Genomic DNA, 13,585 nt, shown 5'->3' with positions numbered 1-13,585 from the left:
CCTCACTTGTTTTTTTTAATTAAAAAACCATGACCTCATCCAACAATATGGTGGAATATTTTTCATAAATTTTACAATGATTTAAATAAATAGCCCATTATTTAATGTAATGATTCAAGAAAGCAGATTCTAGTTTTCTAGCAGCCGTTTGAGCAAAATTGTTAAGGGTAACTAGGAAGAAGAGTAAAAGATCATCTCGTCAAAGATGAAACAGTGAAAAGAATGTACGTACCTTGAAAATTTGTACCAACTGAACATGATATTGTAATGTGCACAATAGTATATCGTACTGGTTCTTCAAATTTGATCGCAGAACAATGTGCCAGATTTCACAACACAGATCGTATATTGTAAATGTAATGGACAGTGTCAAGCTTGTTAGTATCTGGTTCTAGTTCTAGCATCACATATTGTTCATAAAATGGAGCTTTTTCACATTTCTTTTCGCCATAAAGACATGTAAAAAGCCAAGAAAATCAATCTCCCTCAAGTCAGTATCTGTTCTCTTTCCTTTTCTAAATTACAGTATGACGTGTACAGCAACAAAATAGGCAACCATACACCCTCTCATTAGCAAGTCTAATGGTTAACAAGCTGCCACAGAAAGATAATTCAAAACAAGAGTCAAGTTGCAGGTATAAAAGGGTCAATCCCCATTAACAAAAAGTTATTCTTCAATACCATATAAATGACATGGAAATGAACTGCAAGAAACTCCAGCCTTGTACTCAATGATAGAACTTGATGAAAAGCTCCTAAAGAAAATAAGAAACAATCCGGACCATTCAATCAAATTTGAGATGCTCAAGGGAAATGCCGTAAGGAAATATCTTTATCCAAATAAGCCTGTGACTTGTATTAATCAACATCTTTTGAACATATGCCATTCAGTAATGTTGTGTCTGCCGCATCTGTTTTCAGACTGGTGATAGACACATATGACGAAGTTGTGCCAACAGACCCAATGGCCCTTTCTTCCCTAGCTCTTTACCTCCCTATATGACAATTTTGCAAAATATTGGTGCTGTCGCAATATAACCTTTTTTTTCCATATCTGGGAAGCTTGTGATGGTGCAGAAGTAACTCTTCTACACATTGGTTTCCGATGACTATCTAATTGGAGCTAGCATATGGCATAATATCACTGAAATCATGGTCTCGTCTGATACCCACTTGCAATTGTGTCCGTACAACCTTAATTTCAGTAGACTCATCATCATAAATCACAGGGCATCACTATCTTTACTTCTGATTCGGGAACATTTTTTTTTTTCACAATCCTAGCATAGTTGTTTATTCAGATCCTTGAATACAAGCATATGGTTTATGCCATTGTCCACCACCTTTACTTCAAGAAGATTGCAAAAAAATAAAAATAAAGATGTTGAAAGAAATCTTGAAGTAGTATTAAGGAAGAAGCAAACAGACAAGTAGTATTACAACTTATACGAATTAGAATAGCTGGAGAACACAATAAATGGTTTGCTGCATGTTTCTCATTGTTCTAATGCAAGGATACTTGCCAGAGTTAAATAATTTGCCAAACGAAATAGTAGCAGTTCTTTATGGACAGGGTTTTTCATGGCTCCACCTAGTTCTGAAGTCCTATCTATCTGATCCAGTCGTAAATTGCAATCTGCATAAAGATCAAATTGAAGAGCTTTATCACACAAAGACAAAAAAGGCAAAGAGAAGTGCTTCCATGGAAGATGCATGAATGATTACCGTTAGTGCAACCAACATTATTGAGCCAGACTTCGGACAGGGTGAGGTAAAAAAGAAATGTGCCTAATAAGATGTACAACCAGCTTTAAGAAAAAGGTAGGTTCCTTTTTCTTTTGGGAAATGATGTGAGAATGAAAAATACCCCTCCATAAACTTTAGTTCATTGATCAAGGTGACTCATTTAACTTTAACTTTGCTCGGTGATATGGTGAGACATACTGTTTCCGTCCAATTTAAATGGCCTTTAAGACTTTGGCTTCTCAGAGTTCATCGAATCCACTACTTACCTAATAAGTGTCAACTCATGAGGAAGTACCATCTCAAACTTTTTATGAGGGTCATGCCAAACTGATAGAGAGATTCCACTTGATTGAGTTGTTAAGGCAATTCCAAAACCAGAAATCCTGGTTGACTGAGATAACTAAATCACCTTAAAAAATACCCATTTATTAAGAATACTTTTTTTTTTCCTAGTTTGAATCATGCAAGCTTCAATAATTGAATTTTTGAAAATATCTTACCTCACCATCAGACAAAGAATTGTGTAATTCTTCATGTCTCGAACAATCAGCTTAGTCCTTGAAAATTCACCAAACGAAAAACATCTCCTCCATTCCAGTAACATGACCACCAAAGCATTGTACAGAACATCATGTATGCTTATTATATGAAGTAAATTAAGTAATACACAAGAACTTCTCTTTTGTCTCACAGATTTATCACATAATTTTTCATAGAATACGTGATATAAGTTGTAGCAAATGCTTAAATATGAGCACTTGGGTGACAAAAACTAATTAAAAAAAACAAAACAAAACGAAGGCAAACATTGAGAACAATCCTAACCAGAGATTCCGACTTTGGGTGTCAAATATGGAAGAGTGGATTCAATGAAATAAAATGATGCCCCTCCCCAAGACCCACCATCAATACAAAAAAATGTCACTAAAAATTCACATGCAAAAATATACATCTATATACAGTATTGTACCCAAATAGAAAGTTACCGCTAAAACTAAGGAGAATTCTGTGTAGTTGTAGGAAGGAAGATGTGTTACCTGGAAACGAGAGAGCTTCCGGGTTCACTCACAATTTTCATCCCTAGGGAATATTGTAAATTTGTAACTTCCCCAGTTGACTTTTCACGTCTTCAAAAATTCCCCGCTTATGAGTTTTACGTAAACGACAACGTCTCAAGTATCAGTTAGTCAGCAGCGCCAATGAGTACGTGCGGTTCTTAAAAAAAGTGATTAAAAATTAAAATACAGTTCGGATAAAATTTCTAATTTGGTCGGGGGTCGGGAGACGCAAAATCCGAATGGCTGTGGCTGCTCTGGCACTGAACCAGCAACTCCTCTGCTTTTCAAACTCAAAGACAAGAGCAAAATCAAAGCCATGGTTCCCTAAAAGGGCAACCCTTTTGAATTCTCAAAAGAAGGCTCATGACTTTAGAGTTTCTTGCTCTTCCTCTCCAACTTTCCCGTCCCCAGAGGCCAACACCCAGACCGCACAATCTTGTGTCAATCTGGGCCTCTCACTCTTCTCCAAAGGACGGGTAAGCATTGCTCAGTATTTTATGGTTTTATTATACGGGTGTCTTCAGTATGGGTAATTTTGGTAGTTGGTACAATTAGAGCCAAAGCTTTTTATTCTTGCAAGCATGGGTTTTCTTTTTCTTTTTGTTCTTAATGATTCCCTTGGATGCTACATAGATACTGATTTATTTTGAATGTGTCTCTCGTGGCGAATGTTTAGTCAATGTTTTGGCTATGCTATGATACTAAGTTGAAAATATGCTTTTTCTTTTTTTTTTTTTTTGTGAATGTCTTTTACATTTCTTCTACGCTATTGATATGTCCGACAGGTTTCTACTTTGAACTAGTACTGTATATTATCCTGTTTAAGTTCCTGCATATTGTTTTTGCTATCTGGTATATTAAAGTCCTTAACTTTATCCTCTATTAAATTGCAAAGTATTGTGCCTTTCTAATAGCATGTTGACCCACATCATCTAATGCTTTTTCCTTTTTCCTGGTACTTTAATGTTTATGATTTGGCCATATAGTGAGGAATCCAAGGAGCAAAATCATGCTGGTTTTATGACACTTATGCAAATCCCTCCCGGCTCAATGAACAGTAAACTTTATCTAGGACAATTGAGATTGAATTCTATATTGATTGACTTCCATAACAATGTTCCTTCAAAGTATTCTTATGATTTATAAATTTATTGAAGATAGCTCATTGTTCTGCATTGCTGGCAAAAACTTATCTTTGCAAACCATACTATTTATTAAATTAAAATCATATTTTTGTAAAACAGTGCCTTTAATATCAAATGGGTATTTCAGGTTAAAGATGCTTTAGTCCAGTTTGAAACAGCACTTAGTTTAGATCCAAACCCCGTGGAAACCCAAGCTGCTCTTTATAACAAAGCCTGCTGTCATGCCTATCGGTAAGGATTTCTGATGCTTATCCTTCCCTTTTTAGTAGTTAGAATTTCAAATCACCATGCATGGCTTTCGAAATTCATATGTACTTTAGGGAAGAGGTGGGTTGCCAAACATAATGCTACATTAACTCCCTTCCAATTGCACCTGTAAAGTATACTTGTTATAGTATTCAAACTTACATAATTCTATTATAACATTTGATTCTCTATCTATCTGCCAAATTCCCTTGGTACTTCTTATATGAAATCCCTCTGTGCATAAGTACATAATAGAAGCTTCTGGGAATATGATTTGAGGCCGCATCTATGTTTTTGTTATAATACTTTTCTGCATTAATCTCAAGTAATGATTACTAAATGGGGCTGCGCTACCTAACAATCTTTTTTTTTTTTTTTTATTGAGGAAGAGGGGAAGCAAAGAAAGCCGCTGATTGTCTCCGTACTGCTTTGAGAGACTACAACCTCAAGTTTGGTACAATTCTAAATGATCCTGATCTGGCCTCCCTTAGAGCATCACCTGAGTTCAAGGATTTGCAAGAAGAGGTTTGTAGCTCAGGTTTTCCTATAGCCATTCCATTTTCCCAGTCCCCATTAACATATCCTAACGCAACAGCCGTGGAATCAAATGAATGTAACTCACCACATGAGGATCAGATTACTAAAAGTTGGTATTGCTCATAGTTATTTGTTATCTTTACAGGCAAGGGTGGGTGGAGAAGATATAGGCTACAGTTTTCGAAGAGATCTCAAACTTATCAGTGAAGTCCAGGCCCCATTTCGTGGGGTTAGGAGATTTTTTTATGTGGCATTCTCTGCAGCTGCTGGAATTTCACTGTTCTTCACTGTACCCAGGCTATTTCTTGCTGTTAAAGGTGGTGATGGTGCTCCTGATTTTTGGGAAACTGCTGGCAATGCTGCCACAAATATTGGAGGTAAATTAGGATATGAGTTTATTAGATATATTTGTCATTTGATGACTTAATGTCTGGTTTTTTTGTTTAAATTTGTTTGTGTGACCGTCAAGCTAATAGTTTGTAACTGGTTTTTTAAAATGACTAAGTTTTTGAATCAGCTATCTACAGGTATCATTGTTCTTGTGGCATTATTTTTCTGGGACAACAAGAAGGAGGAAGAGCAACTTGCACAAATATCCCAAAATGAAACTCTCTCGAGGTTGCCTCTGCGCCTTTCGACCAATCGGGTTGTTGAACTTGTGCAGCTACGGGACACTGTTAGGCCAGTTAGTATTAAATTGTCATTTTTTGTTTGAATATTTCTTCCAAGTTCATGCTGCTCCATGATTGCAAACTTAGATTCACTGTTACATATTATTATTGCCTGCATTGTCAGTGTAAAAGTATAGTCTTCAAGAATAATGTTGCCAACCATAAGAATTAAGAATTGAAACCCTCATTTCATTTCATCACAAGATAAAATTAGATCTCTTTACTGATTTTAGTAAATGTACTTGATTCATTTCCAAAGTATTAAATTTAAGCTGATAATTAATAAAGGAATCGGGACAGCTACCTGTCATAGCTCTATGTGTTTCTTTAATGGTAGTTAGGTGCATTGTGGACTTTCCTGTGTTGAGAGCAACCAGAACATCTGTGACCATAACAATTATCTGTTTTATTTTCTGTTTCTACATTATTTTTAGAGAATGCTACTACTTGGAGTGGAGATTGAGATTTATACCATTAGACCAAAAGTCTTCTTGAATTACCATAGAAGATTACATTAATATTTACTACTTTGGTTGAGTGTAGAAATATCTTAACGCACTGTCATCTCCTATTTGGTCATATAAATCTATGTCAAGTGTAACTTTAAGTTGTATATTAACTTGCATGCTGTTGCATTTTTTATACTTACCTTGATCTATATGGTTTTTGTCATTACATTCTAATTGAATGTTGGTTTCAGGTTATTTTAGCTGGGAAAAAAGAATCTGTTTCCTTGGCTATACAAAAGGCTGAGAGATTTCGAACTGAGCTCCTTAGACGAGGTGTTCTTCTAGTTCCTGTCATTTGGGGTGAAGGTAGAACACCGCAAGTGGAGAAGAAAGGTTTTGGTGTTTCTCCTAAGGCACCAGCTGCTCTTCCTTCTATTGGGGTAAAATACACATATCTAACCTACTGTAGATTAGTAGCCATACAAGGATAATTCTTGTTCACTAATCACATTATCATCGTTTGTATAGTACCTATCACTTCTTAGAAGTTTACTTTTTGCTGTGCATATGATGTATTATACATGTGGCTATAACTTTATTCGAAGGTGTACTTGTACTGATATGCCAAATATACCTCGGATTGCTGTCTTTTAGCAATCAACTTTACATGAATTTTGAGTTGTGAAAGATTAAATGCATGCACCAAGCGTGGTTTTTGATTAAATTCCTTTCCTGAAACTTTTTATTTTTTGCTGTCATGGCAGGAAGACTTTGAGAAACGAGCTCAGTCTGTAACTGCAAAATCAAAGTTGAAAGCTGAAATTCGATTTAGGGCTGAGGTTGTATCACCGGAAGAATGGGAGAGGTCACATGCTACTCTATATTTATTATTGTTTATCCTTGTTTAGCATTTAGATAACAAAGGTTTTTCAGTAATGTATCTCTTCAGGTCACATAAGTTTGTGTCTTGAAAAACTGTTTCCAAACATTGATTACAATTCTAGTTATCAGTGATAGGCTTAAATTTGTCGATGGACATCTTTTCTTCTGTTAGATTTTTTTTTTTTTTTCTTTCAATCTTTTAACTAAAGGTTCTTACTTACTCAGGTGGATTAGGGATCAACAAAAGTCTGAAGGAGTTACTCCTGGTGAGGATGTGTACATAATTTTGCGTCTAGATGGTCGAGTTCGAAGATCAGGAAAAGTAAGAACATATGTTGGAAAATTGTTTAGTTCGTCTTCTTGGACTGAGATAATATCAATATCAATTATCAATGTGTCATGACATTAATTTAGGGTTATAACTGATTGCTGAATTTTTGTTGCTCAAACTTTTGGAATTCATGCACACACTTTAAAGCATTGATTGGCTTCCATCAGTTAGTGTTTTCTTTTCCCATAAGGCTGTTAATGAATCAATCTTATAAACCTCCTTAGTTATCAGTTGTTAGTGTTTTGGATGACTTGAATTTATTACCATCCACTCTAAAGTAGTTTCTGCACTTCATGACTTTTTAATTTCCTTTCCACGTAAGTGATGTGAGTCAGTTGCGAACTAAGCTATATGTTCTCCATCTTTGGTTTCAAATACCGGTAATTCAATATCGAAATTTTTTATTGATTATCATGTTAAGTTTCCTTGTTTGCAGGGAATGCCTGATTGGTCACAAATAGTGCAAGAGCTGCCACCAATGGAAGCATTGCTAAGCAAACTAGAAAGATAAAATCTCTGTTACCAACCCTTATTTGGGTGTGCTTCAAACTAAGACGAACAGATTGCGGAGCAGATGGAAATCTTTCTTGTTTGATTATTCATGCATTAGACTACCAATTTTTTTTTTCATGGTTCCTTTACATAGCAAGACTGCATCCATACTTTTAGCAATGTATGTTATTGCTTTGTAAATTAGAACATGCAAATATTTGAACACTATAAAGAGATTAATTTCTGTCTGGTCATGTAATTCATTTTTTATTTCTACCCATGTTTGATCTGTATGTACCCCTTTTTTTCTTTTTGGAGGGTGGGAGGTTGCCTTTATGGTGTACTTTTTTGGTTTGTTTATATTTTTTATATGCAAATAATGGCCCTACCAAGCACGGTGTTTCTTTTTTCCACCCTTCTGTTATGATTTGAATGCGCTAACCATAGAAAAAAGACTTTTTTGTCTTGATATTCTCCCCACCTTGGCTAGAGTCGTGGGATTGGATGATCGGATTATAGTTTTCAATTTATTATCTTGGTTAAAATATTAAAAGAGATTTTTAATTTTATTATTTTATTTAAATAAGTTTTTTATTTTTTATTTGTAATCAAGTATATTTTTATTTCAAACAAAAAATTGATTTATGTTAAGAGTTTATTTAAATATAAACTAAAAGATAAATATTTATTTGGATACAAATTAAAATTTAAGTGGTTATTTGAGTGCAAAATAAAAGATAATAATATATTCGGGTGCAATAAAAATATAAAAATTTATTTAAATAAAAAATAAAATTTTAAAGCTTTTTTATTATTTTAGCCTGTTATCTTCTATTGTATTAATTTCCCTTTGTCTCTATTTCATACTTGAACGTTGAATTAATCCATTCATATTCACCAGGATACACATACGCCAATATACAGTCACGTGTAGTTCCAATGCTTTCAAGGCGCCAGGATTTTCAACAGTTTCAGCATGTATTCTTTGCTAAGAATTTGCAGTTTTTAAGCATGTTCTAGACTTTTTGGAGCTCAAATTTAAGTATGTTCGCATCTTCTTGGCTTCTTGGTAAAATAAACTAAACACCTACGAATATCAAAGTTTAAATTTGACTGGAATAGCTGGAAGTTGCACCGGCATAGAACAATGCGAGATACAGAATTGAAAGAGCCAAGAATCGGGTAAGGTTGGGCACGTGTTGTGCTTGCTTCTAAGAATCTGATAAGATTAAAACTAATTATTTCATATTTGGTTAAGCCTTTAACCCGAGTCAAACGCATCTTTTTATGCTTATCTTGATTCTTTAATCAAATTTCTTCAAGTAATTTTCTTATGGAGGAAAGTAGTTGAGTATTCATTAGTCATCCACTGATCATCAAAAGTTTGAACCCTATAGCCTCTGAAAACCTGATCAGACCAAACACCCTGAATAACCCACCCGTCAGCTTATGTGAAAAAACAACACACTGTGCAGAAGAAATTGGTGTTTCTAAGATGCGGTGATCATATCCTAGGATTTCACATTCAACTTGACAACACATTTTTGCATGTATTATAGGCCAGTAGAGTGGTTCCAAGCTGTCTATAAAGCTCACAGCCTACCTGGAAATTCACAACTCAAATTGACAAAACGCTAAAATGACAGAAAATCAATCTAACCCAGGAATAAAGTGTGGGACGCCAGGATTTTCAACGAATTATCTTCTGTTTTAAAACCCTTGTTTTCGGGTTTTCACGTTACCATTTCTGTCATTTTCTTGTATTAGGTTTTGAAGAGGTAAAAAAAAAAAACCTTTCTAAATAGCAATCCAGTTGTGTTTGAACTTGTCCAAGAGTCATTGAACTAATGAACTTTATCAAAGAATCAAAACGAGTACCCGTATCATTAAAAAGATTTCTTTTTATCTTCCATTCTATTCGTTGGGTTAGGTTTGTGCTTTTTTATTATTCTAATTATCATTCTTTGTCATTATTAGTGTTAATAGTCATGGGATTAGGACAGGCAAACTATTGAAGGTAGTTGGACGAACTAGGATTTCAAACCAATTCAAAGAATATATGCCTCCCCCATCGGTCAACCAATTGCCTCTTTGTCCTTGGTGTTCTTAGACGTTAAACCATCATTATCTCCATTTTTACAAAACTACCAAGGATTCATGTAATTATTTGACTAAAGCTTTTAATTTTTAATTAATTCTTTGAACCAAATGACTAGGGTGGGCCATTAGCAGAACTATAAGCTTCGATTTGAGCTTGTTCTATTATCATATTCAGAATGAAAAATAGAAATATGAGAAGGGAAAAAAATATAAAAAGAATACTGGGGCCCAGAGTCAATTGGCATTTTGATAAATACAGAGTTAGTCTATGTCATTCTTCCAACTCTTGGTAACCTATTTTAAAATTTAAGAACACGTTGCCAAACCCCTTCTCTTCTTGTCCCTACTTAAACAACCGCAGCATAGAAAAATAAACGACAACATGGCTAATCCCTCTGGTTTTCTCCTGGCCGTTTCATTAGTCCTCACAACTTTGATCATCGCCTTGTCGACCGTCGACGCAAGTGGTGAGCACTACTTGAGCTGGGTTCCAACCAAGTCTGGCTGCCATGGCTCGTTGGCTGAATGCATGGCTAACGATGAGTTTGACATGGACTCCGAGATTAACAGGCGCATACTGCAAACCACGCAGTACATAAGCTATGGAGCTCTGCAGAGGAACACCGTACCATGCTCTCTAAGGGGTGCATCCTACTACAACTGTCAGCCAGGAGCTCAAGCTAACCCTTATAACCGAGGCTGCAGTGCTATTGCTCGTTGCCGTGGTTAAGGTTATTTGCCCTCCTTTTTTTTCTGTGTCATTTGTTTCTCATTTGTAAGATAGAAATATAGCAATAAAAGTGGATTTAATTAGAATATCAAGCTCCCCTCTGATGAGGTGGAGAATCTATATATGTTGTTGAAGAAATTCCCAGATATGTTATCATGTAATATTTTGTGTTTCTTTGTCCTTTAATTTGCTGCTTTGTAATTTTACCTTCAAATTTCAGTCAATTTCGCTTCAGTTATAGAAGGCATAATGATCATCAGACGTTTTTGTTTTTATTTGGGATGAGATTCTGGTCAACCTCGTTTGTTAACTCCAACAAGCAATGGCAAATTCTGAAACAGGCATGAAAAGGAAGGCAAGGATAGGTAAATAACATCAACTAAGTAACAACATCAAAAAACTAAACCTTATATCTCATAACTTGAGGTTGGCTTAAAAAATAGGATAAAGCGAGAATGGTTGCGACAGAATGACGGCCAGTTTAAAACATACTGAAATCATGATAAGAGACCAAAATACTAAGCAACATGACAACTAAAATCCAATACTAGGCATTATGATTATAGATCAATGAGAATGATTATACACCAATTAATGGGAGGAACATGAATTAGTCTCCTTCTCTACTGACAAGTACAATCATAACAAGCTTTGTATTTGATATTATTTGAATTGAGATTTACACTTCCAATAATCAAGATATATAATTTGAAGTACCATCTATTGCATTCAAAATAAATTATGACAAGATATGATTACGTCTGTTTCTGAAGTATTTTCCCAAAAGCATTTCAGGATGAAATGTGAGCTAGAACAAATTATCTTCAGAATGTCAAGCTTAATCATCATCTGTCGAGTTCATATAGCATTTTCAAGTACTAAAACCTGACAGATTTGGGATTGTCCACACAGATTAATGATTAGGGTTAACATCTGCTCAGCCAGAAGGATGCTTAACAAAGCTGTAAACTGCATACCAACTTGTCAAGTTTAATGAACAACTCATAAATTGCATTTGCTATTGCACAGAGATAAAGCAGGAATGTTAACAACAAACCACTTCATATTCATTAATTCCCTCTATAATTCGCCAAATATGCAGTGCATCTACTGGTTTAAAAGCATATAATTGTTTCTTCCATTCACAGAAGAAATACTTGGTACAAATTAAAAAAAAAAAAAAAGGAAAAAGAAAAAGAAAAGGGGGACACTCATTAATGTCCCTCCCTGGCCAATAGTAGTCTCAAACACAACCAGGTATCACCAAATTACAATCATAATCAATTGCTAAAAACAGTCTTTGACGAAATTTATGCTTAGCTTTCCTCTTGCTTTGCTTCATCTGACTTTTGCTGTGATGGGGCTAAAGGGGATGGGGAACCCTCCACTCCCATCTCTGCTTTTAGGTCATTGATGCTCTGCTCCAGCTCATTTATACGGTTTCCCATTTCATCAAGTGCTTTGGAGTTAAGTAAACAACAGATGTCCCACACTTCAAAGTAATACTAAAGTAACTAACTATATCCATTTAAAGTAATGCTATAATACTGCAAAACATAACAAACTTTCAAACTTCTTCAAATCTGGCCAGCAAAACAGTTATTAGATACAGGTTCAAACCACTGTCTCGCAAAGCTTCTTAGCCTTATAGTAAAGATTTACCATAAGTTGACAAATGTAAAACTAAAGTATAGATTAGTTTAGACAATTCAACCTATTTATGTAACAATAAAATTAAAAAGCTCAACAAAGAAAAACAGACGAAATTTTCTGTGAAACTTATCGATTATGAAAAGCCATTTACTTCATCCGTGAAGCAACTCAGCGACATTTCACATATTTGACAATGTTGCTATCATATAGAACAACATGGTTCAATGAAATTTAGGAACACATGAAAAGGATATTCTTTGTGATAATGGAATCAGACATTGTTTGAAATCTAGATTGCTGCAAACAAAATTTTTGTCAATAACAGAAACATATTCCAACAAAAGAGGGTCCAATTATAACTCACCATCTGTTGAAGAAGATTTTGCACCTACAAAAACCATTCAAAGAAATTGTTAGTAAAGAATTATAAGAAAGGCACATCAAAAACCACAGCAAATGATTGCTGAATTATATCCATTAGAGACTATGATCCGACTTGGCACTCTAAAAGGTTCAGAATTAATCAAAATTGGCAGTGGTTATGCCCTCATGGTACTAGCAAAACAGCATACATTAAACGCAGTTATTGTTCATGTTATAAAACATGGTTAAGGAACTCACAAAAACAGTCATATCAGCAGTGCTTTGCTTTGACTCATCCGAATTATGGCCATCCTGCAAAAAGAATGCCAATTAGCTCAAACCACACAGCATTAGCAACACGAGTTGATAACAAAACTAACCCCTACTTCAGATTGTTTAACACTAACACTGTGGTTGATCAAATCCTCAAATACCTTGAAACTGTACTCTTCCAACGAACTTCAAAAAAATAATCAAAATTTCTTTTAAAATAAAGAACTTGGGTGGAAATTGCATAGGAATTATGAAAATCTCACGAAGACAAAGGAATTGTATGCCATAGAATAAAAGGTTTGGGTCTCAAAACAAGTAAAACGATAATAAATGTCATAAAAACCTACACTAAGATTCCAAATAAAGCCCAGAAATTAACACCCTAACAGAGCATTGCAAGCACAACCAATTTTAAACCAAAAATACTGCTAATTTTAAAAAAAAAAAAGATGTGAACCAGAAAAGCATAATTGTTAACACCCATAAAGATTCGCGAGTTTTTATAGAAAACGGGTCTAAAACAAGTCGAAGAAGCGCTCTTTACATCAAATCCTTTATGAACCATGATACGACTTTAGATCGAACCACTTTTGGCCACTTAAAATAATTGGAGCAAATGATATCAAGGAAGATTATCAGTTCCAAAGTTTCTAAAAAAGAACAAACAAAAGGAAAGAAAGCAAAGTTTACCATTGTTTGAAAGTGGATCTTGAATTTGTTGGTTCTGCTCCTCAGTTGCTAACCGTACCTTCAATTCCAAAACTTGGAAGCGTTTGAGTGAAATCAGAAATGATACCGCCTCACAGCTTATTTTAAAGGCGGATTGTCCCGTTCCTTTTCATCCCGGCTTATACCTTTAATTTACCCATATGCCACTCCCTCTTCAACTTTTTTGTTTTCTTTTCTTTT

General features: G+C 34.9%; 3 protein-coding genes across 3 annotated transcripts; 2 read left to right on the top strand and 1 right to left on the bottom strand.

The window, feature by feature from the left end:
• Positions 1 to 2,976: 2,976 nt before the first annotated feature.
• On the top strand, positions 2,977 to 7,850 carry LOC111306059 (protein LOW PSII ACCUMULATION 1, chloroplastic). The gene is made up of 9 exons (XM_022903962.2): positions 2,977 to 3,280; positions 4,077 to 4,180; positions 4,585 to 4,720; positions 4,878 to 5,109; positions 5,260 to 5,417; positions 6,104 to 6,292; positions 6,617 to 6,717; positions 6,960 to 7,056; positions 7,502 to 7,850. The coding sequence occupies exons 1-9, from the start codon at positions 3,044 to 3,046 to the stop codon at positions 7,574 to 7,576; spliced, it is 1,329 nt and encodes a 442-aa protein (XP_022759697.2). The 5' UTR covers positions 2,977 to 3,043; the 3' UTR covers positions 7,577 to 7,850.
• Positions 7,851 to 9,380: 1,530 nt separating this feature from the next.
• LOC111306058 (protein RALF-like 33) lies at positions 9,381 to 10,630 on the top strand. Its single transcript, XM_022903961.2, has one exon. The coding sequence runs from the start codon at positions 10,040 to 10,042 to the stop codon at positions 10,385 to 10,387; it is 348 nt and encodes a 115-aa protein (XP_022759696.1). The 5' UTR covers positions 9,381 to 10,039; the 3' UTR covers positions 10,388 to 10,630.
• An 802-nt stretch (positions 10,631 to 11,432) lies between these two features.
• On the bottom strand, positions 11,433 to 13,506 carry LOC111306057 (heat shock factor-binding protein-like). The gene is made up of 5 exons (XM_022903960.2): positions 13,367 to 13,506; positions 12,662 to 12,715; positions 12,405 to 12,428; positions 12,295 to 12,337; positions 11,433 to 11,843 (listed from the first exon to the last, which is right to left on the bottom strand). Exons 1-5 carry the CDS (start codon positions 13,367 to 13,369, stop codon positions 11,704 to 11,706), a joined length of 264 nt encoding a protein of 87 aa, XP_022759695.1. The 5' UTR covers positions 13,370 to 13,506; the 3' UTR covers positions 11,433 to 11,703.
• Positions 13,507 to 13,585: the final 79 nt, after the last annotated feature.

This window comes from Durio zibethinus, chromosome 21, assembly GCF_047325235.1.
Source record: "Durio zibethinus cultivar Kanyao isolate XHJ-2024 chromosome 21, ASM4732523v1, whole genome shotgun sequence".
NCBI classification, from domain to species: Eukaryota; Viridiplantae; Streptophyta; class Magnoliopsida; order Malvales; family Malvaceae; genus Durio; species Durio zibethinus.
Note: the sequence above shows the minus strand (reverse complement) of the source record. Positions and strands in the feature narration are given on the sequence as shown.

Bases quoted from the DNA above. Each gene is read 5' to 3' on its own strand.
- LOC111306059 (XM_022903962.2), top strand. From the start codon at position 3,044: ATGGCTGTGGCTGCTCTGGCACTGAACCAGCAACTCCTCTGCTTTTCA. The intron at 3,281-4,076 runs GTAAGCATTGCT...TGGGTATTTCAG, and splicing joins CACTCTTCTCCAAAGGACGG to GTTAAAGATGCTTTAGTCCA. The intron at 4,721-4,877 runs GTTTGTAGCTCA...TTATCTTTACAG, and splicing joins TCAAGGATTTGCAAGAAGAG to GCAAGGGTGGGTGGAGAAGA.
- LOC111306058 (XM_022903961.2), top strand. From the start codon at position 10,040: ATGGCTAATCCCTCTGGTTTTCTCCTGGCCGTTTCATTAGTCCTCACA.
- LOC111306057 (XM_022903960.2), bottom strand. The intron at 12,338-12,404 runs GTGAGTTATAAT...TTTTGTTTGCAG, and splicing joins AAAATCTTCTTCAACAGATG to CAATCTAGATTTCAAACAAT. The intron at 11,844-12,294 runs ATATCCTTTTCA...ACTCCAAAGCAC, and splicing joins TGATTCCATTATCACAAAGA to TTGATGAAATGGGAAACCGT.